At 42.6% G+C, this 19,011-nt stretch overlaps 1 protein-coding gene across 1 annotated transcript in view; it reads left to right on the forward strand.

The window, feature by feature from the left end:
• Nucleotides 1–590: 590 nt before the first annotated feature.
• The window catches only part of LOC121867228 (E3 ubiquitin-protein ligase SH3RF1-like), a gene marked incomplete at its 3' end in the record, with an annotated part of 40,021 nt that continues 21,600 nt past the window's right edge, over nt 591–19,011 (forward strand). The window contains 3 exon segments of the mRNA XM_042367078.1: nt 591–647; nt 2,774–2,832; nt 16,578–16,692. Coding sequence (XP_042223012.1) covers nt 606–647; nt 2,774–2,832; nt 16,578–16,692 — 216 coding nt within the window.

A 19,011-nucleotide genomic window follows, 5' to 3' on the forward strand; every position in this document is an offset into this window, starting at 1 on the left:
TTGTTGATATTCCGGTGGGGAGGGAGTTGGTATGGGCCAACTTAACAGTTGACCTGGCTGCTCCGAGAGGAGCGCCAGGTACGTCTTGACCCTTCGGTGGTCAAGGATGTAGTGTATGTGGGTGGTGGTTTGATGGAGTGTGTGTGTGGTGGTTTGATGGAGTGTGTGTGTGTGTGTGTGTGGGTGGTGGTTGTTGGAGTGTGTGTGTGTGTGTGTGTGTGGTGGTGTTGGAGTGTGTGTGTGTGTTGGCTGTTGGAGTGTGTGGGGTGGTGGTTGGGAGGTGTGTGTGTGTGTGTGTGGGTGGTGGTTGTTGGAGTGTGTGTGGTGGTTGTTGGAGTGTGTGTGGGTGGTGGTTGTTGGAGTGTGTGTGTGGGTGGTGGCTGTTGGAGTGTGTGTGTGTGTGGGTGGTGGTTGTTGGGGTGTGTGTGTGTGTGTGGGTGGTGGTTGTTGGAGTGTGTGTGTGTGTGTGGGCTCAAAAGATGATGTAATGAGTCATTTCTGGAACTTCCGAGAATATTTATCCGTTACCCACAAAATTCTGGGGATGAGGGAATTTTTTCTGGCTTTGAGAGAGTTGTCTTTACCCGAAAATCTCTCATTCCCAGATGTGTGCTGCACCAACTGTTCCGGCAAACGGAGATATCACGGTACTGTAAATTTAGAGTTTAACCTCATGCGTATCAGCTGGCATTCATAAGTCAGACGTTCGTAAGTCAGGGACCCCCTGTATTGAGTCTAGCCTCAGTGGCTGAGAAGTACTCTCAACCTCTAATCCAGTTTGGGTCTAACTAGCATATGGTAAAGGCGTAGCAGAGTTTCTCGGTCAGCATCCCATGATGTGTGCCCCAAGACGCTCGATAATGTGGGATACCTGTACGCTCAATATTGAACTGTTATAAAGGTTCACTACTGCATATATGAACATCCTTCAGGGCTTGTACAAGGAGGTTGTCTGTTGTAATATTTATATGTCATAGATTCTCTCTGAAATAATTTTTACAGCCAATTTTTGCTATAGAATGAATTGTCTGTGATAATGAGGTGGCACCTCTTCATGATAACAGTCTCTTGTAGCCTCTCCTTTTATGCTCCTAACTTTGGGTTAATTTTTTATAACCTTTCTCCAAGTAATTTTTGCCTTACCTCTAACTTTCCTCCCTTCCACAGTCAGACTTATGTACAGTATCTCTTGACCCCCTTGGGTTTCCTTCATTTTTCCCCTTATGGTCAAACCATTTCAACTTACTTCCATGCAAAACCTTTCCATTACACTCAGTACCTATCCACCATCTTAGCTCTGAACAGGGCCACCTAAATTTCAGAATCACATTACACATCCACCTCACCATTCTCATTTTAGTTCGATCTACCTTGGATATGTTATCCTCTTGAACTGCCTTTGTTTCACATTCATGAGCAACACAACATCACACTTCTCTTGCCATTGGAATATATTTTTCCTTTCATGTGAATGGAAGGTCTTCTTGCCATCAATAAAGGCAGCAAGTCCTTATACTGTACTTTACATCTTCCAGCCACTTCTAACCCTTGTAGCTTAACTTGCTTCAGCACCATCCCCAATGTTGAGTTTCTCCAACCTTACTATAACCACATGCTTTCCAATATCTGTACATGCAGGACACTTAAAATTAGTAACATCTGCAGTGTGTTCCCACCTTCCACACTCACAGAACATAATTGAGTTACTGTAATGCATTTCTTACAGACAACATATGGCCATTTTTCTTCCTTGTGTCTTTCATTCATGCCACTATTCAATACTTTTATTTTTGCCACATTCACGCATACCATTTGAATCCATTCCTTCGTTTTATTTTGTAAATTTCTTCACTGCCTTTTCAATACTATCAGTACTAAGTCTTCAAAATACAACTCCCAGGACAGACCAGTCCTTAAGTCCCATGATGATATCTCCAGCACCTTGGTAAACAGAAGGTGGCTTAAGCATACCCTTGATGAATCCCTACTTTTGCTGCTAATTCCTCACTTTCCTCACCATTTAGTCTCTCAGTGGTTCTTGAGCCCTCATACAATATCATAACCACTCAAAGAAGACACTTCTTGACACCCTAACATTCTCATTGCCCACTGCACTGCCATATGGTCCCCAATCATATGCCTTCTCTAGGTCTACAAATACAAAGTACTGTACAGCTTTCTTTCTTTCTCTAGATATTTCTCTTACAGTTACCTGACCATAAATATTGTATCTTTAGTTTTACCTGGCGTGAACAAAACTTCATTTCGTTTATGTCCAGTCTTTTCCTTATCAATTTCCTGATAATTCTTTCCATAATTTTCATAACCTGATTTGACAGCTCCAGGCTCCTGTAGTGCTCATGTCCAAGTGCATCACCTTTACCCTTAAATGTATTATATTTATGCTCTTCAGCCAGTCAGCAGGAAGTTACTGGAAGAGTACACTCCATCATAATTGCATTAATCAATTTAGCCACCATCCACATGTCAATATAGTCTAATGTTTTCAACATTTCTGCAATTATTCACAAGGATTTTGTCCCAATGGCCAGTAGGTGCATGTTTTGTCCATGCAACAAGTTCAAATCTGTAGTTCGTACATTTCATTTTGATGTAGTTGACACCTAATGACAGCATTACTACTGTCACACTACTTATATGGACATACAGATGTAATCTTGTTAAGTGCTTCAGTATATCACTGATAAAATATTCTTCTCTCTTCAGTTAAATAGCGAAACACTTCAGGCTTAATTTTATCTTTTAATTTCAGACTTCAACTCACCAGCCCTGTGCAAAAGCACTTTTTAATTATGAAAGGAAAGAAGCAAGGTATGTGTTTATCAATTTGTTAATGATATTTTAACCATCATACTTCACAAACATAAAACACTTTGATCAAGTGACTTGCTGTTAAATTCCTACCAGCTATATCAGTGCCATTGGGAGTTCTCCACAGAAAGTGGATAATGAATTATTGAATAACATTATATGCATGTTCATCACCATACTCCCCTCTATCTACATAAAAAATAGCAGGGGTAATGAATTATTGGAATATCCAAAGGTTATTGCATTCCTAAATGTCAGTGCGAAGAATTAATGTAGTAAATAACCGACAACTTTCACAACATATTTTTCGAAATTCAGTACTGGACAGGTATATTGTATCCTGTAAACCAACATCCCCTCAACTGCCACTTTGCATTACCAAGTATTATATATTAGAAAAATACAGTGATATCCTTGTTAGCCAAAATAATTGGTGCAGAATACTTCCTTGGATGATAGATTTCCGGGTAACCAGACTACTTTCTCAAACCCGGAAAAATTCCTTATCCCCGGAATCTTTTCCGATTACTGGGAAAAGTTTCCAGGTGTTTAAACTAGATATTTTGCACAGACAGATAACTAGCCTACAGTACTTCCCCAAAACATTTCTGGGTGCTGGGGATGTTTTCCTTGAGTCTAAACCAAAGGTGAGCATGCGCAACTTTTGTTTTTTGTGCCGCAACCATAACTCTGCTGAAATAGTTGCGCTGCAACCGCAACCATTTTCAAAAAGTTTCGCCGCAAGCACAATCGCGACTTTAAAAAAAATAATAATTAACAAATACTAAAATTTAAAAATTTGCCTATTTCCAAGTAAAACTAAATAAAATTGATACAAAAAAGTTAATATTATCAATATTTTTTTACAAAATTACAAAAAAATGCCTCACTGCCACTGGCCTCAGTCTCAGTGGACTGGCTGTCAACAGTCTCAGTCACTTCAACTTCTGTGTCCATGTCCTGGTCGGCAGCGGCAGGATCACTGCTGCCGGCCGCAGACTCCTCCTCGTCACAAAACGATCCATAATACTAGTACTAACAAGAAACAAAACAACAAGAAACTGACGCCTTAACTGCAGTGCTACTGACTGCCTGACTGGTTATGATATGAATCATTCCTCCCTCCCCTTCCCTCGCTGTAGATGCCAGATTTCATCTTTCACATTAACTCTAGTATCTAGAGTTTATGTGAAAGATGAAATCTGGCAACTACAGTGAGGGAGCAACGAAGGGGGGGGGAGTCACATCTGGTTTACAGTTCAGAAATATGCTGCCCCACCTGTATCATGTGTATGCTGAATCATTCCGTCAGAAACAGAAATTTTCGTAATGCGCGGCTCTAGGGATGCCCGTTTGTTTATGCGGTTGTATTCCAATTTTCAATTATTGACAAAAAATTTTGCGCGTTGCTTAAAATTGCTTGTAAAAGTTGTGGCGCGACCAGTTCTGCAACTGTCTGGAAAAATGTGCGCCGCAACCAAAAAAGTTGTTGCACAAGTTGTGCCGCAACTTTTTGTGGCGCAACTGCCCACCTTTGTTTTAAATTACCGGAATCCATAAATTCAATTCTACTGAACTTAGAAACTTCATTTCTTTACTATACTAGTCCAAAATAGTTTATCTAAAAGTTTAGTTACAGTAAATATATTTAAAAATTAAAAATCTATATGATACGAGCATGAATGAAGCTGTGTGTTACAGCAAAGACTGTTATTATCCACTCCCATGGAGCTGTGGGGGATTAGTGGGTCTCATGACCTGAAGATGTCTTGAATAAACATGAAACCTAATGTATGTTGACGGAGATTGTGGTAAGTATTGGTATAAATGAGCAAGGTTGTATCCCTTCAACATTATGTTAAATAACATTTTAAAATATGGAGTGAGAAAGCAGAAAGGTGTGGGTAATTAGAGGGATGGAGTGGAAAGGAGTGTTGCCAAGCACTCCTTAACAGCTGATATTTAACTCACTACCACAGTCACACACATGTAAATTTATCATACAATACGATCCTCACTCTTGCTTGCCGTCTGAATTCCCCCCTCTTTTTTTTGTGTGTGTGTGTGTGTGTGTGTGTGTGCGTGCGTGCTCTCACTTTCACCTGCCGCCGCTGGCTAGCCCTCGTAGTGAACAGGGAAGCAACTTGCACAAGTCTTCCCCTGCCAGTACACAGCCTCCTCACCATCAAGACTGCTGTTGTGCCTCCTCGTGGCATCACTATGTTGTAACAATGTCAGGAGTTCCCGCAAAGTTCGAGCCAATAGAAATGCTTTAGCCTGTCTTCAGTCAATGAGGAGGCCTAGGAGGCACGACGCCATGAAGCTGTTCTTTTGTGCCACACAGTTTGAAAAAGCCAGTTTGTGTTTGGTCAGAGTTAAGTTTGATTGTGCCGTGGGTGTCACCTCCTCATATGGCGGCTATAATGTGAGTACCTATTAGGTTTGATCCGTTTCCCAAATGTATTGTGAGTCAGATGACCCCCTTGTCAACTTGCTAGGAAAATAGGTTTATTGTTTTGAAGTATAATTGTCAAACCCTAATAGAAAGTACTGTATTCAATAAATACAGTAACCGTTGATAAGAGTCCTAATTCATCCCTCCCTTATTGAGAAAGAGTGATGTGTTATAAGTGTCTGTGGTATTATGCAGTGATACAGTGAATTCTAAATAATAAGTATTTCATATTTCCCCTCTGAAGTGTTGCATCGTAGTACACAGCTATCCACCATCTCAGCCTCCCCATGGTGTAAAAATAAAAACCGACTGACCGCAACCCCCCATCCTCACATCTTCCCTCAGTCTCCTCGTCCCCTCCACTCCACTCCTCCATAACCTCCCTCATCTCACTAGTCTTGCAAGTATAATGAACAGAGAAAAAAAGAGAATGAGATAAATTTAGAAATGTAAGAAATATAAATTAGTAATTAAATATAAAGAATTAAAAAGGAACCAAACAGCTAATTTGTTACACGGTAACTGGGTGCCTCGTGAGCCCAGGCTAGACCAGCAGGGGATCTCGGAGTAGCAGTGGGCCTCAGAGGGATGGTGCATAGGCCCACTGACATGTGGACATGTCCTGGCGCCAACCAACCACTGCCCCGCTGCCTTGCAGATTAACCTTGGCAGGTATAAGGCTACGGGAGTAAACCCCGAATGAAAAATCTGCGGTGGAGCCCCGCACTGGGCTGACATGCTGGCAGAGCTCCAACAAGACCCCAACGGCAGTATAGGCGGAAGAGGTGACCAACATGGAAACCCAAGGACTACACCGGCGGACGAAGGCAGTGCGTGATGGACAGACTACTAAGACGAAACCCAACAAACTGGGCTATCGGCAGTTCATTGCAATTCTCCCTCTCCCCAGTCATTGCACCACTGGATCAGGAAAAGGGAGAGCCATGATGTGTGGTTGCAGCCTGCGCTCCTTTCCTCACCATATTAGTCAACTCATGCGCAGCCATCATCCAGCTCATCATACCTCTCATCATCATCAAAACCACTATACCCCCAAAAGTCCTATGGCGGCGGACGAGTGGAGACGGGGGCGGGCAGAGGTGACTGCCGGGAATCAAGTCACAACTCTGCACATGGGCGGCACAGATAAGATGGTCGTTTATGCACTGGGATCTAGGCAGTAGTACAATCCAGTTCTGTCTGTGTGACTGAGCAGCCCTTTTGAGGAGCCACTCTACTCACCCTACATGGGGAGGGGGGCTAGAAAAAGTGCCCTAAACATAACCTGACTGGGCAACCGCACCCAGTAAGGTCATCCTTATGCTATTGCAAACACAATCAAAATCACAGATTCAAGCAAAAACAAACTGTACAACCTCTTAGGGTTGCTGCATGGAATGTCAGGACCTTTCTGGATACTGGGACAAATGAGCGTCCTGAAAGAAGAACTGCACGTGTGGCAAAAGAACTGGCTAGGTATAACATCAACATAGCAGCCATCAGTGAGTCCCGGCTCCCAGGCGAGGGTCAACTCACAGAATGGGAGTCTGACTACATTACTTCTGGAAGGGTAAGCCTGCTGCGGAGAGAAACCACATTTATGGAGTTGGCTTTGCCAACCGCCAACGCATCCTACACAGGCTAACTGAAATGTCTATTGAGATCAACGAGCTCCTCATGACACTCCGAGTCCCACTGAATCACTCACGTCATGCCTTTTTCATCAGTGCATACTCCCCAACACTGGATGCAGAGAATGACATCAAGGAGGCCTTTTATGCTGACCTTGACAGAGTGCTAACCTCTATCCCCAGAGAAGATAAGGTTGTGCTCTTTGGTGACTTCAGTACCAGAGTTGGCAAAGATAATGACATTTGGCAGGGAACCATAGGGAGAAATGGACTAGGCAAGTGTAATCCCAATGGCCTACTTCTCCTCAACAAGTGTGCTGCACACAACCGCACTATCACCAATACCTTGTTTAGGCAGGCTGACAAGTTCAAGGGATTGTGGTAACACCCACGATCCAAACACTGGCATCTCATTGACTACATCATAGTCAGAGAAAGAGATTGCCGAGATGTCTTTATCACCCATGCCATGTGTGGCTCAGACCACTGCGACACTATTCATCCTCTCATTGCCAGCTCTCAATTCACGTCACCCCAAAATGGTGAAGGCAGCAAGCCTCCAGAAGAGGTTTTAACACTAAGCGTTTGGAGAGCAGCTCGAATATGGGCTGGTAAACAACCCGAAAAGAAACGACCCCAATACCAGTGCTGAATGGGATATTCTCGACACTGTTCTAGCGTGTTGCTAGGGATACCCAAAGAATGTTCTATACTACTGAGGGTATACACAAACACTTGTTGTCTTAAAAGTAGGTTCTATTCTCGTACGGGAGATATATATACAAACAGTAGGACGCAGAAGCCCGTGGTCACGCCACAGAGGACTCAGTCTTCTCTCTTTACATCTATCTATGTATTACTACGCGCTGGCCTGTACAGATGCCAGCATTCACAAGCTAAATACATAAAGTATAAATGTGATAATTTATATACATAACATGGTGCACAATAGATAGAATATTACATAGAATTAATACATGTTCTGTAATACTTTACTATACATAATTAATAATAGTAATATAACAATATACAGCTGAAGGTACTACTTTGTGTCCATATATATCATACACCTCCCTCCCCCCTATACGCTCATAGTTTCATCTTGAGCGGACCTTTTGTTTCTGAGTCGCTCGGACCTGCGGAGTACTGGGGCAGAAACACAAGGTGGGGATGGATTTACTTTAGAGACATCAACATTAGGGGACTCAACTGGGGAGGGGTCAACACTAGGCAGCTCCACAGGTCGGAGGAAACGACGGTTCCTCCACCATACTCTACCACTAGGAAGACGCACTTGGTAGTCCCTGGACCGGCCAATACCCATAACAACCCCAACCTTGTCCCAGCGGTGAGATACCGGATCTTGAATCCTGATCTGTTGGCCGATACTCAACCTGGGAAGGGGGCGGGCATGACAGTCGTACCGAGCAGCGACATCTGCGGCTCGTTCTGCTGCACGGCGGTCACATTCCTCAGTCTTGGTCTGCCACTCTTGAGAAAAAGACTTCGGGTGGGCAGGAACACAAGACCTGAGATGATGTCCGTATAGAACCTGGGCTGGGGAGCGTCCAGTGAAGTTCGGGGTGTTGCGTAACTCCAACAAACCTCGATCGAAGTCCTCGCAGTCGATATTTCCTGAGGGTGACACCTTAAGGATCAGGTGTTTCACAGTCTTGACTGCGGCTTCAGCGTGTCCATTCGCCTGGGGGTAGTGGGGCGAGGTCACGACATGACGGACTCCCCAACGGTCCATGAAGTCCCGGAACTCGTGGCTGGTGAACTGGGGTCCTCCATCAGTCCTGAGGCGGAGGGGAACACCAACTTCTCTGAAGTAATGCCTGAAGCTCCGGATGGTAGCAGTAGCCGTTGTATCACTACCACAGGGGACGACAACAGGCCATCCAGACAGTCGGTCGGCAATGACGAGGAAGGACTTCCCTGCTACTGCAAAGAAATCGGCCGACACAGACTCGAAGGGTCTTGAAGGGTTATCGTCGCACATTAAAGGTTCCTGTTGCTGGCTAGGTTGCAGAATTTGGCATGGTTCACAGGCACGGACGGTACTTGCAATGTCCGCGTCAATTCCGGGCCAAAATACAGTCTGCTTCGCCCGTCGCTTGGTGGCCTCCACTCCTCGATGGCTGTCGTGAAGGCGGGCCAAGGTACGGCGGCGTAGGGCAGCAGGAATAACTACTCGTGGACCATACAAGACGAGGTCTCCATCACAATAGAGGTCCTCGCGTATTTTCCAGTACGGGAGTAGCAATTCATGAAGGTCGTATCGGTTCGATGGAAATCCCTGAGACACACAGTCGACAAGCCGGATGTAGGAAGGGTCGGCCCGGGCTGCGGTGCGGAGATCTTCAAGAGTCTTGTCTGCATCCGGTGCTGTAGACTCTTCTGATGTGAAGACGGCCTTCAATGAAACCACTGACTTGAGGGATGCAGCAGCTGTAGAACACAACATCTCGTCCTCTGGGGTGGCCTTTAAAATAGGTTTAGGGAATTCCTTGGAAATAATGGCCAACTCTTGACAATGGCCATATGATAAGAGCGGAGTCAGGATACTATTATGAACATCAATCCGGGCTGAGCAAGACTGCTTACCAAAGGTAAGGGTAGCCCAGAAAGATCCCAAAGCTGGAGCCATCTTGGAACCATCAGCTGTCAGTTTCGTTGTCTGAGGAGGGGGCTGTAGGTTGCTCCGGGGTATTCCCAAACTTGCTAAATGTTGTGGACCAATTACTGAGACGTCAGCACCGGTGCCAGGTAACATCTGAAGACTGGATGACGAGTTACCGTAAGAAATGACGACATTGATGTGCTGGGGCGTCGTGTCTGTGGAACTATGTACACGACGGCAGGAACGACTGGAAACAGCGTCTTGATGCTTGCCAGGAGGGGGCATGCCAGCACTACCTGAGGATGACTTCTCGGATCCTAGGTGGCGTCCTTTATGTGTCTTCTTACGACAACATTTGTCATAATGGCCCACACGACCACAAAGTCTGCACTGAACTTTGCTAGCAGGGCACTTGACTGTGTAAGCCCAGTGACCCTGGCGGTCGCAACTTCTGCACACGCTTTGAGCAGCTGGGCACTGGGAGGCATTATGCTGTCTCGCACAGCTGTTACACAAAGCTGCTGCTGAAGGTGTAGCTGGAGGGTGAGGGGTGGGGTTACTTTGCTGCTTCTTACCCTTTCTGTAGGAAGACACTGCCCTCACCTGGTCAGGCTGTGAGCGTAAAGCTGAAGTCGCACACCTGGCGGCCTCGTACGCTCGACATTTCGTAACAACATCTTGAAGGGAGGAAGTGGGGTCGAGGGAAATGAGACGCTGAACTAGCTCTTCATCTCGGACACCCGTTAAAATGATTGTCTTAAGTTGTGTCTCTTCACAGACTTGAGAATGTCCGGGACAAACATCAACTTCCTCTGAACACCTTTTGAGCCTTACAAAAAACGCGTCAAAAGATTCTCCATCAAGCTGTTTACATTGGAGGAGTTCTCTTCTCTGAGTGCTTCGTTGCGCTGTCCCTTGACGTGTTCCTGCAACGTGTCGAGCACGGCCTCTACCGTCAGAGTTGTCGTAGGAGGCACTTGAAGTGTGTGCTCGAGAGTACGTTGTGTCTCTAAGGACAAGCACATACGAAGCTGTATCATTTGTTTCGGCTGTGATAAACTGGACAAGTCAACCATTGTTGCGTAGTCTTGCCAACGTCGACGCCATTCCCGAAACATCTGATAAGAAGCGTCAGACATCAGAGAGGGAGGCGTCTGTACTGCAGCCTTTTGAGGTGTTGTTGATCCGACTCCGGGAAATGAGGTACCAGTACCACTAGTCGCATCAACATTAGTAGTAGCAGACGAATCTTGTACGGTAGATCGTTGTGGGGAGGCTAACAGAGAAATCAAGACTTCAAATCTGGCTTGATCCTCTTTTCTTCTAAGGTCATCCTCACGTCTACGTATGTCTTCGAGTTCTCTACGTGTTTGTTCCTCTTTGTGGCGTCGTCTTTCATACTCTTTGTACCTAAGTTCTTCCTCTTCTCTCCTTGCAATATCGTCCTGGCGTCGAGAAGTTTCCATCCACTTTATCAGTTGAAGGAGATCTGTGGACGCATGTATCGCAGGAGAGCTGGCTCGCGACGAGCGAGGAGATTCTGTGGGTGACTCGGCGTTGTCACTGTGGGGAGCGTGGGGCGTAAGCGTGGGTGGGGAGAGGTCTCCCACACTAAAACTCGTAACCCCATCGTCCAGGGTATCATTTTGATCCCTGTGAGACATGCCGACTGCTTCTGTACTCTATCTGTGCAAAAGACCGGGTCAGCCCCTCGTAATCTATGCACAGAATTACAGAAGACTGAAGTCGCAAGAAAATAGAAGGTGAATGCGTGTGTGTGTGTGTGTGTCTGGCGGGAGGGGAGAGACTTGGCGCGCTGCCAGACGTAGGAGCGGGTGGGCAGCGTCCAGCTGGGTCCTCAGTCACCCTCAGACCAGAGACGGGAGAGCACGTACTGTCGGGCTGCTCCCTTAGTCATCTGACCGCAACTTGCACAGACAATTATGAGTAAAATACACAGCACAGCACTTCACAAAACACTTCACTTCACAGCATAGCACTGTACACAGCATAGCACTTCACAACACTGTAAGTCTAGAGGCTTGTAGTAGTCTTGCTGTCTGAAGCTGAAGTCACTGAAGACGAGACGCCATTAACAGAGTCCAGGCGGAAAGGCTTGGTCCACTGTATCTCACTGAGAAATAATCACTGCGCCATCTAGCGTATTGCCGGGGATACCCAAAGAATGTTCTATACTACTGAGGGTATACACAAAAACTTGTTGTCTTAAAAGTAGGTTCTATTCTCGTACGGGAGATATATATACAATAGGACGCAGAAGCCCGTGGTCACGCCACAAAGGACTCAGTCTTCTCTCTTTACATCTATCTATGTATTACTACGCGCTGGCCTGTACAGATGCCAGCATTCACAAGCTAAATACATAAAGTATAAATGTGATAATTTATATACATAACATGGTGCACAATAGATAGAATATTACATAGAATTAATACATGTTCTGTAATACTTTACTATACATAATTAATAAGAGTAATATAACAATATAATAATAAACAGCTGAAGGTTCTACTTTGTGTCCATATATATCATACAACTGTCATGACAAAAACTTGCAGAGAGACCTTCTGCCAGATCGAAAGAATACACCAAGACTGGTTTGATGAAAATGACCCGGCAATCAATGTACTCGTCGATGATAAACGTGCTGCTTATTGACTGGCAGAACAACCCTCAGTCTAGGACCAAAGATGATACCTTCCACAAGAAGAAAGTGGCGGCCCAGCGGGAACATTGCAATGTAAAGAATGACTGGTTTAAAAATAAAGCATGTGAAACACAAAGATTTGCAGATCGGCACAAGGTGCGCCAATTTTTCAATTCCTCTAAAACATTTTATGGGCTAATCACTCGTGGCACAGCCCCCCCCACCACCGGTCATCGAATCGTAACTCCATAATTAAAGACGATGAAGGCCTCCTTCAGCGCTGGAAAGAGCACTACCTTTCACTGCTCAGCTGAAAGATGTCCTGACCACCCAGCAGGTCCCTTAGCACCCAGAGCTGACCCACCTCAGCTATCCTCCATCCCTGGATGAGGTAGCTACTGCCATCAAACAGATGAAAAATAACAATGCCTCAGGGCAAAAGAACTTCATAGTCAGAGCAAAAGAACTTCACAGTCAGAGCAAAAGAACTTCCCATTCAGAGAAAAATAACTTCACAGTCAGAGCAAAGGAACTTCACAGGAAGAGCAAAATAACTTCACAGGCAGAGCAAAAGAACTTCCCAGTCAGAGAAAAATAACTTCACAGTCAGAGCAAAAGAACTTCACTGTCAGAGCAAAAGAACTTCACTGTCAGAGCAAAAGAACTTCACTGTCAGAGCAAAAGAACTTCACAGTCAGACAGCAGAGCAAAATAACTTCATAGTCATAGCAAAAGAACTTCACAGTCAGAGCAAAAGAACTTCACTGTCAGAGCAAAAGAACTTCACAGTCAGACAGCAGAGCAAAATAACTTCATAGTCATAGCAAAAGAACTTCACAGTCAGAGCAAAAGAACTTCACTGTCAGAGCAAAAGAACTTCACAGGCAGAGCAAAAGAACTTCACAGGCAGAGCAAAAGAACTTCACAGTCAGAGCAAAAGAACTTCACAGTCAGAGCAAAAGAACTTCACAGTCAGAGCAAAAGAACTTCACAGGCAGAGCAAAAGAACTTCACAGGCAGAGCAAAAGAACTTCACAGGCAGAGCAAAAGAACTTCACAGGCAGAGCAAAAGAACTTCACAGTCAGAGCAAAAGAACTTCACAGTCAGACAGCAGAGCAAAAGAACTTCACAGTCAGACAGCAGAGCAAAAATAACTTCATAGTCAGGGGAAAATAACAGTCAGGGCAAAAGAACTTCTACAGGCAGAGCAAAAGAACTTCACAGTCAGACAGCAGAGCAAAATAACTTGATAGTCATAGCAAAAGAACTCACAGTCAGACAGCAGAAAGCAAAAGTACTTCACAGTCAGAGCAAAAGAACTTCATAGTCAGAGCAAAAGAACTTCACAGTCAGACAGCAGAACAAAAGTTCTTCACAGTCAGAGCAAAAGAACTTCACAGTCAGAGCAAAAGAACTTCACAGTCAGAGCAAAAGAACTTCACAGTCAGAGCAAAAGAACTTCACAGTCAGACAGCAGAGCAAAAGAACTTCACAGTCAGACAGCAGAGCAAAATAACTTCATAGTCAGGGAAAAATAACTTCACAGTCAGAGCAAAAGAACTTCACAGTCAATGCAAAAGAACTTATCAGTCAGAGCAAAAGAACTTCACAGTCAGACTGCAGAGCAAAATATCTTCATAGTCAGAGCAAAAGCATTCACAGTCGAGCAAAAAACTTCACAGTCAGAGCAAAAGAACTTCATGGCCAGAGCAAAAAGAACTTCACAGTCAGAGCAAAAGTACTTCACAGTCAGAGCAAAAGAACTTCATGGCCAGAGCAAAAGAACTTCACAGTCAGAGCAAAAGAACTTCACAGTCAGAGCAAAAGAACTTCACAGTCAGAGCATAAGAACTTCACAGTCAGAGCAAAAGAACTTCACAGTCAGAGCAAAAGAACTTCACAGTCAGACAGCAGAGCAAAAGTACTTCACAGTCAGAGCAAAAGTACTTCACAGTCAGAGCAAAAGTACTTCACAGTCAGAGCAAAAGAACTTCACAGTCAGAGCAAAAGAACTTCACAGTCAGAGCAAAAGAACTCACAGTCAGAGTACAAGAACTGCAGTCAGAGCAAAAGAACTTCACAGTCAGAGCAAAAGAACTTCACAGTCAGAGCAAAAGAATTTCACAGTCAGAGCAAAAGAACTTCACAGTCAGAGCAAAAGAACTTCATAGTCAGAGCAAAAGAACTTCACAGTCAGACAGCAGAGCAAAAGTTCTTCACAGTCAGTGCAAAAGAACTTCACAGTCATAGCAAAATAACTTCATATTCAGGGAAAAATAACTTCACAGTCAGGGCAAAAGAACTTCACAGTCAGAGCAAAAGAACTTCACAGTCAGACAGCAGAGCAAAAGTACTTCACAGGCAGAGCAAAAGAACTTCACAGTCAGAGCAAAAGAACTTCACAGTCAGACAGCAGAGCAAAAGTTCTTCACAGTCAGTGCAAAAGAACTTCACAGTCATAGCAAAATAACTTCATAGTCAGGGAAAAATAACTTCAAAGTCAGGGCAAAAGAATTTCACAGTCAGAGCAAAAGAACTTCATGGCCAGAGCAAAAGAACTTCACAGTCAGACAGCAGAGCAAAAGTACTTCACAGTCAGAGCAAAAGAACTTCACAGTCAGAGCAAAAGAACTTCACAGTCAGAGCAAAAGAACTTCACAGTCAGAGCAAAAGAACTTCACAGTCAGAGCAAAAGAACTTCACAGTCAGACAGCAGAGCAAAAGTTCTTCACAGTCAGTGCAAAAGAACTTCACAGTCATACCAAAATAACTTCATAGTCAGGGAAAAATAACTTCACAGTCAGGGCAAAAGAATTTCACAGTCAGAGCAAAAGAACTTCACAGTCAGAGCAAAAGTACTTCACAGGCAGAGCGAAAGAACTTCACAGTCAGGGCAAAAGAACTTCACAGTCAGACAGCAGAGCAAAAGTTCTTCACAGTCAGTGCAAAAGAACTTCACAGTCATAGCAAAATAACTTCATAGTCAGGGAAAAATAACTTCACAGTCAGGGCAAAAGAATTTCACAGTCAGAGCAAAAGAACTTCACAGTCAGAGCAAAAGAACTTCATGGCCAGAGCAAAAGAACTTCACAGTCAGACAGCAGAGCAAAAGTACTTCACAGTCAGAGCAAAAGAACTTCACAGTCAGAGCAAAAGAACTTCACAGTCAGAGCAAAAGAACTTCACAGTCAGAGCAAAAGAATTTCACAGTCAGAGCAAAAGAACTTCACAGTCAGAGCAAAAGAACTTCATAGTCAGAGCAAAAGAACTTCACAGTCAGACAGCAGAGCAAAAGTTCTTCACAGTCAGTGCAAAAGAACTTCACAGTCATAGCAAAATAACTTCATAGTCAGGGAAAAATAACTTCACAGTCAGGGCAAAAGAACTTCACAGTCAGAGCAAAAGAACTTCACAGTCAGACAGCAGAGCAAAAGTACTTCACAGGCAGAGCAAAAGAACTTCACAGTCAGAGCAAAAGAACTTCACAGTCAGACAGCAGAGCAAAATAACTTTATAGTCAGTGCAAAAGAACTTCACAGTCATAGCAAAATAACTTCATAGTCACTAAAACAGAGTACAATGTGAGCTAAAAAATTTAGCTCCATTTCTTACAAACATGTAACCAAGAAGAAACAATGGCTGGACTGTAGTTCACAAAATGGCCACGAAGCGGTATTTGGGTAGATAACACCTCAGCAGACAAATGAAGCGAGTGATGCGTTCCATATGCCAACTTGGTGAGTTGGTGGGATAATGAATATCGTCAATGTGGTCTTAATGTATCAGCATTGTTAATGCGAATTATCGTAGATTGGGACATCGTAAATATACAGAATGTTTACCCGTGCTACAGTATACATGCGATTCTGGTCCCTAATATCCTTGGATAATGAGGATTATATATGGTATCAAAAAAATATGGTGAAATTTGCTAGCTGGGAATGCAACCCCCTTCCCATTTACATTAATTCTTATGGGGAAAATTGTCCTGATATTCGCAGTTTTGTTAATTGCATTTACTTTTAGGAATGCATTCCCTGTGATAAGTAGGATATTCCTGTAGTGTACAGTACTGTATGCACAAAAATTGAAGGGATTGGGGATATTTTATGGGTTTGAGAGAGTTCTAATTACCCAAAATTATCTCATCCCTGAATGAGGTCTGCACCAATTATTCTGGCTAGTGGGGAGATTATATATAACTACAGTAATATATACAGTATAGTAGTACAGTATTCTGTATATTAGTTATATATTAAACTTAGGAAAATATGCATGTATGAACATACATTGTTGGGCTACCTTTAAGTCAGAAAATCTAGAAGTAGATATGATAAGATGGTTGATATTCATTTGTTTCTCCACAGAGACCTTAGTTTCAAAAAAGGAGATATGATAATCCTTCGTAAGAAGATTGACTCCAACTGGTACCAAGGTGAACTTAACAACCAGATAGGCTTCTTCCCTGCATCTTATGTTCAGGTTAGTCATTTCCACCCCCAGTAAACCCTCGATAACTCGGCACATATGGGGCTCTGGCCTTGCTGAGTTATTCCAAATTCCGACTTATCAAGGCCCCCCCCTCTCCTTCAACAATGCAACTCATCAACCCATACCGTATATCTCGGCCTACAAGACGGAATTTGAACAAAAAAAAAATCGGCCCAAAGTTAGGGGGTTGTCTTAAGCACCAGAGATAAAATTCTTACCTCTTAAATATTGTGGTTTAGCGGTTTAGCGTGTCAAGAGTGGTGATGGAAACATGGTAAACCACTCGCAAGGTCCTACCACTAATTATTTTATACTGAAACTTACGTTTGGGAAGCTGGATTAAAATGAAGATTACCGGTATATTAAAATAATAAAAATGTATTATAAACCAGTCTAACATACCGTAAAAGAACAATATACCCCGGTAATAAACACAGCTGCTATCATCATCCCCCCCACCCCCATTTGCCAGTGACAAGAAAGGGAAAGTGACCTTGACTGTGACCGCCTGTGGCTATTTTTAGCCGTCCTTGTGTTCGGAGGTGGTCAGTAATGCATATCTGTATATTTACTGATCATAATACTTATCTCCTATAAATAATTAATTTAAATTTTATATTTTTACAGAATATTCAGTAAATGACTGCGATAATTCTTGAAACTACCGACAGTGGTAAATTTAGGATGAGAATGATGAACAGAAGTCACATCATGGATTCGGAGTTTGGTCCTTAATGATCACCATAAATTTCTGGTCAACTTCACCTACCAGGTATAATGGTCGCCTCCCTTTTTTGCAAAACAAGTATATAAATTAAAGAAAATACTTGCAGTGTGTTTAATGTATTACAGCATATTGTAAATAAACAAATAAACTGGCAAATCTATTTCAAGTAAATGGAAATATTTTACTCACACCAACATTAGTTCCAGTTAAATAACTGACGCTTAAGTGAGTCACTAGTGTACACCAGTCGGTAAAATTTGATGCCAATACTTGAAGTGAATTGGCATTATTTTAAATAACCAACCATAAATAAATGGAAAAAAGATCAGAGGTAAGAAACATCATATTGTATGTATGTTGTGTTGTCAAAGGAAGAGAAACAATTGAAACTCTGCAATTGTGTGTAAATGAGGCAGAAAGATAAATTAGCAACCTAAGACTTGGTCACAATTTTTGTGATGCCATATGGAAGTAGGGTCTACCATTAGACAATACTGTACATTGTGCTTCCAATATCTTCCCAAGCAGTAGAATCTCCCTGTTTGGTAGCTGCCTAAAACTTTTAGTAATATTACTTTGATACAACATGACAAATTAGACAAACAATGAAAATAAACAAACAAAAGTTATTTACCAAGACCTTTCTGAGAACAGAGGGATGGAGGGGGAGGGGAGATAAGACGGCTATTTATAGCCTGTCTTTGTGTAGGAAGTCGACCACACTAGAAATAATTCATTTAAAATTTATATTTTTTACATAGAATATTCAGCACATGACTGCGATTATAAAATATTGTGCATATATATATATATATATATATATATATATATATATATATATATATATATATATATATATATATATATATATATATATATATATATATATATATATATATATATATATATATATATATATATAAAACAGTGAACCCTCACTTTACCTGTTAATTCAACCTCGGCGGCTCAGTAAGTGAACAATATAAATGGGATTAATTGAAATAGAGACCTGGCCGAACCCCCAAACTCCACTTTTTCCCATTAATACATGACGCTTTACTAAAATAACATCTTAACTTCACTAGTGTACACCAGCTGTAAAATTATTAATACTAAAGGACTACTATTTTAAATAAACCATGAATAAATGCAAAAAGGAAAAAGATCAAAGGTGAGAAAAAATTATATTGTATGGTGTTGTGTTGTCGAAGGAAGAGTTTTACCAAAACCGCAATTGTGTGTAAATGAGGCAGAAAAGATAGATCGCAAACTCCAAGACTTATTGCCAATTTTTCAGATGCTTATATGAAATAGGATCTACTATTAGACAACATTAAAGCTATTATGCCTAATATCTCCCAGGCTGCATGACCTCCTGCTTAGATGCCCAAAACTTTTAGTAATATTACTTTTTGATACAACAAATATGATAAATAGATGAAATAAAAATAAAATGAAACAAAAGTTATTTATCAAGACCTTCTAAGAACAGAGGGTAAGTAGATAGAGGGAGATAGTGCTGGCTGAGTTCGCCCAGTCCGTGGTCGACCGCACTAAAAATAATTCATTTAAAATTTATATTT

Source organism: Homarus americanus, unplaced genomic scaffold (genome assembly GCF_018991925.1).
Source record: "Homarus americanus isolate GMGI-L3 unplaced genomic scaffold, GMGI_Hamer_2.0 scaffold6317, whole genome shotgun sequence".
In the NCBI taxonomy this organism is placed as follows: domain Eukaryota; kingdom Metazoa; phylum Arthropoda; class Malacostraca; order Decapoda; family Nephropidae; genus Homarus; species Homarus americanus.